Raw genomic sequence first — 15,212 nt, 5'->3', positions numbered from 1 at the left:
TGGCTGAAGTCTGAAAGGATAGTATCTAGTCTTGGGGCTATGGCAATGTCATCCAGATTTCTCTTGGTATTTAAAATTCGTGTCCCTTCCCAGAATCAGCTTTGAGATATGTCTAGTTTGACATAACGTAAACATTTCCAAATCAGATATTTAAAGACCATGGTAACAGAGAGGATTTACTGCTGTCCATGTTTTATTAATTGATGCATTTGGATTCACTTTGTTTGCTTTGTCTTTCATGTGTGAATTTTGCCACTTTGTCTTGTACTACAAAAATGACAGCATCAAATGTATAGCAAGCAGGTTTCCGTATGTCTTCTAAACACACTCTAAAAAACCTGCTAAATAAGGGTAGGCCTCTCTGGTTGGAAGAAATACAATGACTGTCTTGACTGTTTGATCTCTATGTATTGAAAAAAAAATTTTGATTCATGGAGATTTGTGCCCTGAAGTGTTACTATGTTGCAGCTGATGCCTTGCGCATTGTTACTGGGCATTAGAAAGGTGTGACGTATTAACAATGACAACCTGCTACGCTGCTGCTGTTTCACATTTCACAGACGGCTTATTTCCCTTACCTCCCAAAGTAACTGCCAGGGAGGCAAGCAACCTGTATGAGCATTTCTCTTCTTTCTATAAACCTAGTAATTACCTTACAGCTATTAGACACAGCTGTATGCATGTGTAAGATTATACCGGCTATGCAAGTGTTCTTCAGGGAGATTTTCGCTCACCAGAGAAAAATAACATTGGCTATCTCCTTCTCCTCCCATAGGATAGTTGTAATAATTGAAGAGTTATAGTGCTGTTTATCTTTTTTTTTTATTACTTTTATTGAGCATTCTCCTATGCGGTATGAATTTTATTTTGATTTGCTTCCTGTTTCTTGGGATGTTTTCCTGTGATGGAATTCTGTCTTGATGGTCATTCACCATCAAGTTCTTTTCTCATTATTCTCATTTGCAAAATGTTTTGAAGACACAATTCTCAAAACAAGGTTTCTTATTTGAATGACTATCTTTCTCTGTTCTGTAAAACATTAGTGGCCGTCATTCATAGAACTTCTTAAAAAATAAGCAGTTGACTGAGTTGATGCCTCCAGATTTGTCTCTTGTTCTTTATTCCTCATGTTCCTTCAAAAATATTGTCAGTTCATTCTGAGTAGTCAAATGAGACCTTGATATGACTCCCCCACTAGCCAGCTTCAGAACTGTAAATCCAGGGTAAGAGTTTGGGAGGAAAACAGAAAGATCTCCCTGATATATTTGCAGTCTTACAAAAAGTTGAAAATATATGACAGTAGGCAAAAAGTTTAAAACCTAGTGCAGCTGACTGATGAATGTTGGGGATATTCTTTTTTTAGGAATTATTTGGAATCACAGGATAGATGATAAATATTTTCATTAGTATAAAACGGGGGGGATGTAAATAGGTAATGAAAATGGAATATTTAAATCCGTAGTATTATTCATCTATAAATCATTAAAAAAACCCCAAACAATAAAACGCAGCCACAAAAAAAGGTATTCTATGTATTAACCAAGCACTGACTTATAGAACGGAGTGCCATGGTAGGCTGAGAGATCTGAAGATATAGCATGCTTGGATAAGGTGGCATTTTAGTATAAATGCCAAGGTTTAAAAAATGAGAATGTTTTACTCTTCTGTCTTTTTCTGTGCTACGCCTTTGTTGCTCAACAGCTTCAATTTGCTGCAGCAGATGGAAACGTGAAATACAAATAAAGAGAAAAAGTGTATCGAATTTGATTGGTAAACTCATGTTAAATTTTTAAAGTCTAGGCTTTTTTTTGAGAAATAGAATAATGTACATAGACGTTTATTTTTCACATTGGGGAAAACAACATGGAGACTCTGTGAGATTGACTCGTTGTACATTATTGTCACCATCATAGTCCATGAATGAAGATGCAACTAAAATGACATTTCCTTCCATTTAACTGGAATTGCATCTTTTCTGCACAACTAAAGTGATTAAAACTGTGATGTATGTTTCTTAGAAATTACTACAGGAGTGTAATTTTGGGTAGTAATGTATCACTGAGCAAAACACCTACAATTATATTTCTAAATACAGCTTTCCATTGAATTTTTCATAAAATTAACAATTCTCCAGGGTCTTATACACTGAGCTTCAGATGGGGAAAAATGTTCTTAAAATGTCCAGTATTTGTAACACATTAAGTGAAAAAAGAAAATATAGTAATAGTTAATCAAGCAAATATTTTTTTACATAATTATTCTGTACCTTCCTGTAACATTCCTGAAATATAACAGAAGCATTTCAAACTCAGAAATATGTTTAGTTGCAGTCACAGTCCTCACTCAGTGTTGGAAATATGACCTTTGCATTTCAGCAGTAGTTCACACTTGGGTAGTTTTTGTGTTTACTGTGCTAGTTTTACATTTGCTGTGATGAGAAAGGATTGTGAGATTGTTCTGGCAGTGTCACGATGGGCACCTGTTTTCTGGCACAGCTGTTCCTGGCCCAGTTTTCTGTTGTGTCATTTCTTGTTTAGTACACAGCAGGTTTGAGTTTTAATATTTCTGTGTAGGCTCCAACCTAAGCTACTGTGTTGTAGTATAGATCTAGCAGAACTCAAAGTTTATTTACAGTTCTTTATGGGCTTTCACTCTGTGTTTTGATAACAGCTTTAAACACAGCAGAAAAGCAGCATATGGGTATGTGGGGATAATCTGGGTTTGCAAGGCTGTGGACAGTGAATTCACTGCAGCTGAATATTTGAAATTTGAAATGGAAAATACTTTGATCAAAACCTGAACCTATGATAAATGCCAGATCCCAACTTCACTGAAGAATCATCTTCATATACCTACCTGTACATGAAGAGCTCAGAACTGTTATGATTTTGAATTCTTTCATTTTAGATCTGCTACCAAGAATGATTAAATAATATGTCAATGTTAAGTAAGAAAAAAAAAAAAATCAGTGAGTACTGTAACATTTGCTGGTTTTGCTTTCTTTGACAGCTTTTTGGAAACTACAGCCTATTTCTGTATGAAACCAAAAATGGGAGAGAAAGAAGTGTCCCCACATTCTTTCTTCAGTATTTGGCATGAATTCAGTTCTGACTTCAAAGACTTCTGGAAGAAGGAAAACAAACTTATTCTTCAAGAAAGGTACATCTATTTGTTTGTTCAAAGGCTTTTCTCAAAGTATGTTATTAGGAGCAATTGCACAAAAACCAGTGAGCCTCACCTCACTGGCACACAACCTGTTGAATGCCTTTTGGAATTTTCTCAGATTTTGGTGGGGGTTTTTTTAACAGATCATGACACCCACCCCCACCACTCCCAAGACCCCATACACCATAATTTTTGAATGGGATTTTAATACCAGTTTGTGCTAAAGTTTTTTGAGTCCTTTACTTGAACAATGTTTTTTGGCAGAGCATGCAACTACTCTGCTACTATGAGTCCAAAGAATGGGAAACTTGTTTCAGGTCTGAAAGTTGATTAAATGTTTTCCATTAGCATATTTAGTCAAAAAAGTCAAGGAATCAAGACATGGCATATTGTAAGTATTTGTCAAATGATGTTGGGAAAAGGAAGACAGAAGGAATAATTGACCCTGCATTGAAAAAAGAGGCACCGTATAGCAAATCACAACCCATGGACACAAGAGCATGTGGTGTATATGGCATAAAGAAATGAGACAGTAGTTTTGAAAAATTATCCATGCTGTCTGGTCCATGTTTTAGAGGAGTTACGAAGTTTGCTTTCATCTGCATGCAGATAGTCCATCATGGTCACCCTTTGTTTATAAAATTATGCCAAGAATTAATCAGTTGTTTAAAAAGTAATAAATGCCATATAAGGACAAACTAAACAAATACAAACATGAAAATTCTAAGCACTGTTATATAAACCTACAACTCTTAGCAACTTGACTGATCTTGGTATACAGATAATGAAGCTACTTCTGAGCCTAAATATTAACACAGTTGAAGCTTTACGTTCATTAAATTATTGATATCTGTCCATTATTAGATAAATTGATAAGTGCAGGCCTCTTTTTCAAGGATACTCATCCTATGTAATTGTCACAGACATAAGATTACTGGTTTAGGAAATTACTGAAAACTTTCTTCAGGCACCAATACAATCAATGTTGTGTATACCATATATATTTGCTGTAAGTGGGTACATTCTGGAACAAGCAGTCTCACAGATAAGAAAACTGAATTCTGCTACTATTACAAGAATATGGTGAGAATGTTAACACAGTACAGCAGATCTCTAGGCATCTATTTCATTTTATTGGCTGTCTGGCTTAATTTCATGTAATTAAGTGTATCTCTTTGAAACTGAGTTGTCACTTAAATACTATCTTTAGTTTCCTATGCAGGGATTTTGCTGCCTATTTAATACAGGTTAATTTAATTTTGTATATTTTATAGAAAAGGATTTAGAAAAATGGGCTTTTATTTAAAAATACTAAACTATTTTTCTGGAAAAAAAAAAAAACCAAAAAGAAATGGAAAAAAAAAAACAAACAGCAAAAAAATCCTCCAGAGGGTTCTCACTTCTAAATATTTTACTTTTAAAGACATTAAACAAGAACAAAAAACCTGTTCCTCCTATTTTTCTTAAAAAGCTTAAGAGAAGAATGGGGCTGTGATACAATCATGTAACTCTCTCTCAGCCCAATGTATGTGTATACTGAGAGGGTGTATTGAAGCAGCAGAAAAAACGTTGTCCGCCAACTTGTCCCTTCTAGGACAAGGGTGTTTTTAGCCTGAAAGGAACTGAATGTGTATATCCTACAAAATGGCTGCAGGTGCAGGATGTGACAGGGAAGGGAAAGCACAGTGAGGAGGACCTACAGTGGGAAAAGAAACTGGGAGGTCCCTAGGAAGAACAGCAGGGAGATCCAAACCCAGGCTTGGAACTGATGGGTTGAAGGAGCCTCTCCCAGGAGGTCAGACAGGACCGTGTAACTTCAGTCCAGGAAGTAATTAAGACTGAAAATTATACCTCCTGAAAATCACAGGTAGATTTTTGGTTTGAATTTTAATTTTTACTTTCTTATCAAGTTTAACTCTTCTGCTCTATTTAATTTGTTCAGGTGAGGAAGGGTTTAGGCTTAGGAAACCTTTGATGTCTTGGTTGTGCTCATCTCTCAAAAATGTTTGGCACAGTGCTTTGTCAGGTCTGGCAAGACAAGCTCTCTTTATTACATTTTAGGAATTAAAATATTTTTGCCAAATTGACAGCAAGAGTAACAATTTTCCAAGTCAGACATTTTCCCAAAAATGAAGAATCTTTTTTGGTTAAACAACTGTCTTTTCAAAACCCTTGCACAGAAAATTCTTTGCCTCCTATCATAGTTCAACATGATATCTGAAGTTATCTTAAGACAAGATGCTGTGATATGAAGTATTTGAGGTATTTGGTATTGAGAGGTGAAAAGAGAAAAATCTCGATGGAAAAATACATGTTGCCCAAAGGTGTGAGAATGTACAACATGATCTCAGTCTAGATCAACAGATCTGTAGGTGACACAAATCTGAAATCCGTCTATTGCCACTGAAATACAATCGTTTATTTCAAGAAAGTAGATTTTTTTTCCTTTTAGCTGAGGTTTTTAAGTGTGTTTGTACTGGTAAAGTTGAAGAGTAGGGTAGAACTTTAATGGTTAGAGAAACTTTCCGTAGTTGTTCCTTGGTGGCAAAATCAAGTGACAGAAACAGTGAGACTTTTTAAGGGACTGTGGTATGACATCTATGGTGAACTATTAACCAGGTTTCTTCCTGATGAAACAATCTTTATTTGCAATACTTATTTATAAAATGTATATCTTTATTATCTTTTCCTTTTTTATTTTGATCAGCTTTCTCACCCCCTGATTGGTTTTGTTTTTTTTTCTTTTTGCCTCTTCAGTGTTTAGTTTAACAAGCTTCTATGCTGTGGGCAAAGTTTCTAGAATATTTTATATCCCAGTTTCCATATGGACTGTTAATAAAGGCTGTTCCTTATTTAGTCTCTGCAAATATGCATCACACTGTTTTACAATAATTTACCCAAAAGATTTTCATAGATGGTATTTTCCTAAGGTGGTACTATTTTTGTTACCGGTAGATTAAATGTGTATGTTTTAAAGAAAGCAGTCAGCCAGTTCTTATTTTAATCACTTTCCCCCTGGCATTTCAACTTGCATATCGGTTTGCCAGGCATTTATATGCAAAAGATAAACATTGAAGTTTGAAACTTTGTATTTTTGTATGGGAATATGAGAAAAGAAATATGGTGCAAAGTTAAAAACAATTTTTATGAAGTTTTCTACAGCTTTCACTCTTCCCTCACTTGAAGTAAAGCAGAACTGGAAAATACTAGCTGTAGAGAAAATTATGCATGATAAACTGTTAAATACAGTAGCAATAAAAAGAAAAATGCACCTGAAAATTACAATAGAAGCATAGGTCTGCCAAGAGGTTTTCTAAACTGTACTATTTCTCATGGTCACGCTATACTTAAGGTTAACTAGACCATTCCAATAGAAATTGAAATCTGGGTTATTTATAAAGTTCCTGAAAATATTTTGTGGAAACTGAAATGTCTGGTGCTACGTCTATCCTAAATATGTATCCCTTTAAGTGAAAATTTTCAAAGTAGTATTACTTCTTTCTGATTAAGCAAGTTTAAGGAAAAAAAATGCACAAAACAAACAAAACAAACAAAACCACAACAACTCCTAAGAAAAACAAAACAAAAAACAACCAAAGGAAATCCACAATCAAACTTACTGGGACATGTTTTGACTTTTTAAAGTTGTTGTTATCATTGTCCTTTTATTTATTATTGTCCCTATAATTTATTTAATATCCCTGATAGTCTGTGGTTTGCATTCATACTTTGCAAACTCTTGAAAGGTCTACTGTCAGTGTAGCCTGCATTTTATGCTTGATCAGCAAGAAAGACTAGAAGAGCAAATGTATTTTCCCTGAAATTTTTTCATTGTTTCAAAAGTCAAAGTATGATTTTGAACTTTGCAGTCTTTCTATTCAGCATCTTCACTATCTCTATATGAATTTCAGGTGTTGCGTGCCCATTGATGTACGTTGCTTTCTGAATACACAGAGCCAGATAATACACAGCTGCAGTAACAGCTATGCAAAAGTCTCACCTTCATGGGAAAAATCTTAGGTGATCACACCACTAATCTACAAATGCCTTTTTTTTTCTTTCTGTAGTGAGAGCAAGTGTCTTGTACAGTCTGACTTAAAATATATTAACCCTTTTCTTATTAATCTCTTTCTTTCAGTCCCACCTTGTTTTCTTTGTATTTCCAAGGTAGATGTATTCAGCCTTAACTGAACTATTCTAGTCTAGCACTTCTGTAAGAGCAAGAAATATTTTTATTTTTCTTTACAACCAGCAAAGGCCTGCAGAATCTGTTGCTCAGACTCTACTATTTTCCTAGGAACCAGGAAAAGGTATTCTGTCCTGGGAATGAAAAGAAAAAAGAGCTCATGAGGCAACACCCAACATAGCCCAAGAGGGAAGTCTTGAAATGTTATGATAAATAAAAAAAGTTAAGCTACTGCTGGTTATGGTAGCATATCAAATATGGAATATGCGAATCCTTTATAAAAATACAATTATTTGTCAGTCTTATATTGATATAGACAACAATGATTCATCTTTAGGACTACAGCTTCATCTTTTCTTTATGGCCATGAAATACACACTTGCTGTCAAAGGCTAGTATCAATATCTTTAGGTAGTAAATGCCAGTTCAGATCTTACTAGAAACAGGTCAGTAACATGGCAGAAACTCCTATGCAGGGCTGCAGTTTCACCTTCCCTTTCTCTGGGTACAGGGGAGGTGTTTACACTTGTTTGTCCACTTGAGTTCTGGATGTGTTTCTGTTTCTTCAAATTGTTTGCTCATAAGCTCAGTCAGGCCCTTGCCTTTACGAGGAGTCATGTAGCTGAACAGAGACTGACTGTGTCAGGAATGCCAGCAGAGGAGAGTTCATAAGCAGGATCAACATGATGGTAAAATTCTGTAAGTCCCTGATATCTTGCATCACACTAATCTTGAGAATTTCTTCTGGCTGACTTTATTCGACTCTTTAACTCCCACGATAAATCTTTGACACATTAAAAATAATCTATAAACTCAAAAAAACGCACTCGTCTCTCAAATGCAGAAGTTGCCCATTCCCGTAAGAATAGCAGTTAAGCTGGCACCTGGTGTGTCACACTGTGTATATCTAGATGAAAGGGAGATTCCTGGCCAGTGTGTCTCCACAGCTCATTGATCTCCCTCTGCAGAAAGACTGGTATGTCTCCCTACAGACTCCTCGGCAGGATGATTTAAAACTTGCTGTTGAGCAATTTAAAGTCTGGCATTGGATATCTGTACATTGCATAGTGAGGAGCATATTGGTAAGTTGCCACTTCTGCTTGCAGAGGAGGGCATTAAATCCCATAGCACAGGCAATGTCCTCAGAGTAATTTAAGGGATATTTTGTTAGTGCTTATAATATGAACCAGTGAGTCAGACTTGAGAGTGAGAAATCGAGGGACATGGGAATAGGCACTTGCAAAGAAATGCAGAAATGGAAGAAAAGAGAAGAAAAATGTATGTGGAGTTGCAACATGAGAGGGAAATGATGAACATGTGGAGTATGTTTAGTGGGGTCACATTTTGCTTGGCATGCTCTTGTAATGACAGCTAAAAACTCCAAGCGTCATGTTAGTAAGTAGTCATGGGTAGATACATTTTCTGACTTGGGAACTTTAATGTCAATGTCTTTATTGCATTCTAATCAGCTCGGTTGAATGCTGGTAGGCTTGAATTTACAACTCATAATGACATTTCAAAACAGAAGGCAGTTTGCACAACATTAAATTGATTAATTAGAAGGATCTTCAGTTTTTGGGAGTATTTCAAAATTTTAACTTGAAATAAAATAGCTTTCTGATCCGAAAATACTGTTATGGTCTTTGGAAAATTTACTTAAAAATGCTCAAACACACCAAAGATTCAGCAGCTAGGAACAGTCCTGCAAGGCAGTGCCTCACAAAGAGACAGTTTGCTGCCTAGCTGAAAGAAGTTGCTCAACATTTCAGTATGGGTTTTTTTTTTCTTCTTGTACATTTTGGCAATTAGTCTTTTTTTTTTTCTTTCAATGAAAACACTGTTGTATTTTGGTTAGAGGAGGTGAACTGAACTTTCATTTTTTAACATTGCTTTTGAGGGAAAAGTTTGTGAAAATTAAAAGCATTTGGAGATAAGTTTCCCAATCTGGTTGGTGGAAAATCCTTTTGAATACCTTTGTCTAACATTTATAAGTAATTCTACATTTTATGAGGCAGGAACAAATATTTCTATTTGCCACTGTGAACCAACTGGTGCTTACAAATAGTAAACTTCAACAAAGCAGAGGATCTGGTAAAAAACTAAGTCCAAATCTGCAATCCTTCCTAATTTTTGTGACTTGCATGATACTAGATTCCAGAATGCCCCCACATAAATGGCAGAAGGGGTTTTCAGTGTTTCTGTTTGCCTGGTGACAGTGGTGTGTCATAATGTTGCATCCTCTTATGTGTGTTGTGCATAACAGAAGGTAGATACCAATCGTCATCTCATGATGTTTACAGCCTGTTTTCACAGCTATAATAATATCAGACTAGGTGTGATAGTAATATGGGGTACCATTATTCCTACCATCTTTCATGATCTTTTTGTTCTTTTTTAACCTTTTCCAGTTCACCAGTTCTTGGGAAAAAAAAAAAAAAAAAAAGACATTTGCCTATGATAAAAATCAGGCCAGCATATTCAACAGATACTTGAATATTGGTGAAAATAATTAAAATTTTTAAGCGGAATTTTTGTCACGTACTAGGCTGTCTATACTTCTAATAGTAGTATAGTATACTCCTACTTTTCCAGGCTAAATGATTACTTTGGAATTTCATGTTCAATAAAGCACTGTAACGTTTTGTAAATGAGCAGCATTTGTCATTAAAATATTAGTCCCCGAAAGTTTGAGATGCTCTCAAATACTTAAAATCTACTCTAATGCAGACTGATCCTGAACTGCTGAAGGTGTTAACTTCCATGGTTACTGACAGTTTAGCAAACCAGTGCATGGAGCTGGCATAATGGCAACATCCATTAAGGGAAAGTGCATGGCTGCCTGCGTGTTTTATTGTATTGATATAGGGACTAGTCTAATATCAGGAGTTATTTTACATATGTGGGAAGAGCCTTGATGTGTCTGCAGTAACTTTTGAGTCATTACATAATGATGAATGGGCACTTTTTACCTCATGCAGCAAAGCTCAAGGAGTCTTATTTTCCCATCTTCTGCACTGAAGATCTCTTAATGTGGTATCTCTCCAGCTGACTTCTACTTTTTTTTATTTTCTTTTCACTGATCTATTCACTCAATTGTCATCTTGACTTGTACTGCCAATCTTGTAGCTATCAATTATCCAGTGTAGTAACCCTAGTATACCCCGTGTAGCAACTCATCTGTCCAGGGTATGTCCATGTCCTCTTTAAGACAGTCTTCTTCTCCAGGAGGTCTTTTTACTGAGACTTTTCTAATTCTTTTTTACATCTTGAATTTTTTCCTTCTTTTACTGCATCTACTGCTTAAAAATGTTTTACAGCTAACAGGGAGTTTCACATTTCTGTTCACTAATGAGTTTCCTTTCTTTTGCTTGCTGATTATGTTACCAGTTTTACATTACCTCCAGTCTTCTTCCTTTCCCTTATCATTTCTTGTTGAATTTCCTAACCAAATCACGCAAATGTAGCCAACTTCGAGAGCAACCTGGCTTCAGTTCCAAGAGAAACGATGTAAGGTGATGACTGTCTTTTCTTGGATTAACTTCAATTTTCATCTGTAAAGTCTGTAGGAAAGTGATTTCCATCTTGTGTGAAGGTAGCCAGGTATAGCCTGAAATACTGGCCACTTTGACATATTGATGACAGAAGTTATTACGTGTATTTAGTGTATTTAAGTGGATATATGCATGTTTGCATTTTATTAGAAACATAGCCATACTTAACAGCTCAATTTCTTTCCATCATTACATTTTCAAGGTGAAATTTTCTTTAATGTCAAAATGATAATTTTTAAATCATGTTTCAAACAGTATTTTTTTTTTAATTTATGTACATCTGTGTGTCTCTGCACAGACAAGAGCAGAACCCCTACATCACCAAGAGTATGATTCATGATTGACAGACAGAACCAAGTGAAACTGAATACTTCAGAATTTAAATTCTTTCAGAATATTGTGAAGTGTGTGGTGGATTACAGTGAGACTCTGCAAATAGGAAAAGTCTAATTTTCATTTCAGTTGGCCTCAAAGCCTTATTTTAGACCCATTTGACATGAAATGTATTCCCCAAAGTCTACTCTACACTGTTGACAGAGGAGGGATCTTAATCAGGGTCCTGCTGCAGGTTATTCTGTGTTAAGTGCCCATATTAAAAAATTTTCATCTATTTGTCCATGGTGCTATGAGCAAAATTATGATTAATCACTGCATCTTTCCAACAGCCACTGTCTGCCTCGTGGTCTTAGAAGTAATCATACAAGAAGCTGGCAGGGGTGTTGTGATAGTCTAACACATTATCTCTTTGTTGGTAGGCAGAGGTTAGGTTTCATCGGTCAATTTAAGGGGACGAGGTACACTACAGTGTGCTTCTTATCTGTATAAAGTCTTTGCAGTCAGTTACTGAATCATATCTGTGTCATCATTTCAACCCTATTGGCATGAATGTAAAAGCTCTACATTTTTTACTCCATGTTTATGCTAGGAATTATAATTTTCCATTCTGTTTTTTGGGGAGGATTTTTTTGGTTGGGTTGGGTTTTTTGGGGGGTCTTTTGTTTTTGTTGTTTTGGGATTTCTTTGAGGGGGATTTCTTTTTCTTCTGAAGAAAAACTCCTTAGCAAAAAATATTTTCAATATTTCAGTCAACGAAAAAAAAAATACAGGCACATTGCCCTGGAAGAGTTTTTAAGGAAAGAGTTTTTAAAGTTTTGAAATCTTGAAATCTGAAAGACGTCTGGTACTTGACAATTTTGCTAAAGATTTTTTTTTTCTATTTGTTTTTGTATGTAAAGGTACTATTATTATTATAAACAAGTTCAAACCAATCTCCAACCCAGACAAAACTACATAATATATTTTGGCAACGCTGGTTTTATTTATCTGATAATAAGCACTCAGTAGTATAAAGGGTATTGGCCTTGGCTTTGTTTTATGTTAAAAAATACAGAATATCAGAAAAATGTCTTTTGGGTTTAATGAACTATACTGTCAACTGTAAAAGGAATATCTGTCTGAGCTTATCGTGGACGTTTTTGTGAGCAGCTCTACTACCAAAGGCACATAACTTTCCAGTCTTCTCACTGTGATTACATTTGTCATGTCATAGTGCTCACTAGTGAAGTGTAAGGCAACCGAGGAGCCAGTAGGAAATGAACCTGTCTGCCACAGAAACTTCAGACAAAATTAATAATATTTAGTAGCAGGAAAGTGGCTGCACCTTCAATGGATTGGATGATGACAGAAAGTCTCTAAGCCTTGATATGTTGTGGCCAGGCTGGCTATTGGTCTAGAAGGCAGATAAAAATACTCTGTCTTTTGGATTTGTAAGGATGTCTGGTTTCTTTTTCCTGTGTGCATGCCAAAGTGTAACTTGCTTATTTATCTTACAGACTGTCTTTAAACTTAATCGTAGTTTTTATATGTTTGTCTCACAATAAATATCAGGTAGTAGGAGGTGAAAGTGCTGGAGAAGAGGTTTTATTATGATGGAAATAAGAAATAAGAATCTTTTGTTATGGGCAACAATTGTTAGACTACGTGAATCTTATTAAGTAGCAGATTTTGGGACTGTAATTCTTAGTTTCTGTAAGTGGCTGTTCATTCACTTGGAGATTTTTTTTAAATTTTTTTTAAGTGATCCATGAATCACTGTTGTATGTTCCCTACATGCTTTCTTATTGTTGAGCTGCTTAGAAGCATATTCTTTCTGAAATAATGCAACCAATGCTTTAGCTAAATTTAATATTAAGAGAGATTCAAGTGATGAACATTCTTAACAAGTGTTTACAGAATGTGCCCTGGGCCTGAAGTTGGGTCCACTGCTGTAATAACTCTGCTGTTCAGATTACTACAGTTAATCAAGTCTCTGGTTGTATAGGATGAGAAGGCTAGTTTTTGTAGGATTATGTTCTCATTAAGACAAAATCAGGAAATTATTTGGGAAAATAAGTAAGAGGCAAAAATTGCTAAAGGTAATGCATCTGATATCTTTTCTATCAAACTGATGTGCTCACTTTTAAGACAGAATTGGCATAAGATGTGACAGGGGTTGATAGTAAATGAACCAAAGTCAATTTTCTGAAAGAAAGTGAGTTTGCAAAGCAGTTGAAAAGTATGAAGTGAGATAATTTGAGCATCAGTTTAGCAAAGAAACTTAGTACACTGCAAGCTTGCAAATCGTTCCCATCACACTTACCAAGTTAACTGTAGTACCTGGCTTCTGCAAGACCACACCATGTCCCTTGCTATCTCCATCTTACTCTCCCACTCTCAGATCATAGCTTGATGCTTCTGAGTATTTGAATGCAACTGAGAGTGATGGTTCTATAAAGGGACCAAACAGCCTCTCTCTCAAAGTATTAGTAGTGTAGAACTAAGTACTTTAAGTGAAAACAGATCTTCAGAACAATAAATCAATCTATACATGTGCCTACCTTTACCTAAGGGTCATAATTCTCAGGAACTGGGGAACACTCTTCTCAGATTCTTTTACAAGATCCAAGGTGGCAGCCTATCTTTCCATACAGGGCCTGACAATTGAATCCCCACTCGTTTCCTAGGAGTGGGGATTTAACTTTTTTTAACTCTTTTGTGCTCTAGGAGCTCTTTGAGCTCTGCATTGGCACAGTAGTGTCATTTTGGCCTAGAGCCTGGAAGTATGTCATTGTATGCAATTGCTCCTCCTTTTGTGATTGTTGGGAGTCTTGCATTGTTTTCTCCAAATATCATCTTCCCTCCATCCATTATTGAATTAGATCTATTAATTTCTTCATAAAGCTCTAACAAGTCACCACAGTTAACTCAGTTACTAGTGTTCATACAATTTTTGGACTTAGATTTTTGTCTTAAATTATTATCTTGTACCTCCATGCTGAGCAGGGTGTCACTGAAGTCAGTGGGAAGTAGTGCAGGAGAAGCCTGAGTACAAAGGAGATATACTTGAGTTTGCTTGCCACTGTGAGAAGTATGACTTGTACCAGGCATGAGCTTACAGAAGCAACATGGTATCACCTAAATCTTGTTAGTGTTATGGAAAGACGAAGAATTGTTCATGGCCAATAGAGAAAACCTAAGAAGCTGACAAAAAATTGCCAGTGGCAATTATTTTCCAGCTGAACTAGGACTATTTTTCTTATTTTAAAGGTAACCTTTTATCTGCTTTTCTAGATCATGCTGTTTAAATAGCGTGGATGCTGCTATCAAAACACATCCTTTTGCTCTTCTAGAAGGATTAGATTATTTTAATTTTACATGTAATAAAATTCTAATTTAGCTGAATGATCAGTCTTCAGAAAATATACTTGCACACTGTAGAAATGGATAACCACTTTCACTGGTTTATGATTTAGCCCTGTGGAAGGCTAATGGTTGTCTTTTCCTCTATATGTCACCAGTCTCTGGTTTTTCTGTTTTAGATACAACTGTAGATTAAGACAACTCTCTTTGCTTCCAGAATTAACATGATCACAAACTAAGCCTCCTCACAATGAGCCTTTGGTGTCCTATCATTATATTTCTAAGGACATTTCTTGCTGAAGAAACATATGTATAGGTATTGACTTCACTGAGGTTCTATCGAACCAGTTGAATCTTCCTGCACAAAGAGCAGAGTGGGAGCCAAGAGACAGTGAGCTGTCCCAAACCCACACAGTGAGTCAGTGATATGGTTGGAACTGGAACTGAGTGCCTGCTAGCTCTCAGCTTTAAGTGCATTAGAGAGTAATGCTTCCCATCTTCTGCATTCCCCTTGGAATGAAAAAATAGCCTCAAACTCCAAGGAATTTTATAAAAGCTCCCAAAATCTTGAGGTCCACAACCATACTAGTGAGACAAGCACCTCTTACATAATCCTAGAAAAATGGGTAGCA

General features: G+C 35.9%; 1 protein-coding gene across 8 annotated transcripts in view; it reads left to right on the top strand.

The window, feature by feature from the left end:
- The window catches only part of FMN2 (formin 2), a 155,826-nt gene that overhangs the window by 136,024 nt on the left and 4,590 nt on the right, over nucleotides 1-15,212 (top strand). For all 8 annotated transcript variants that reach the window (XM_050314237.1, XM_050314236.1, XM_050314234.1 and 5 more), the window contains one exon: nucleotides 3,010-3,159. In XM_050314237.1, the coding sequence (XP_050170194.1) occupies nucleotides 3,010-3,159 (150 nt within the window). The remainder of the gene's footprint in view (nucleotides 1-3,009; nucleotides 3,160-15,212) is intronic.

Source organism: Myiozetetes cayanensis, unplaced genomic scaffold, assembly GCF_022539395.1.
Source record: "Myiozetetes cayanensis isolate MyiCay16 unplaced genomic scaffold, myiCay2020 scf2-11, whole genome shotgun sequence".
In the NCBI taxonomy this organism is placed as follows: domain Eukaryota; kingdom Metazoa; phylum Chordata; class Aves; order Passeriformes; family Tyrannidae; genus Myiozetetes; species Myiozetetes cayanensis.
This window is presented reverse-complemented; position numbering and strand designations above follow the sequence as displayed.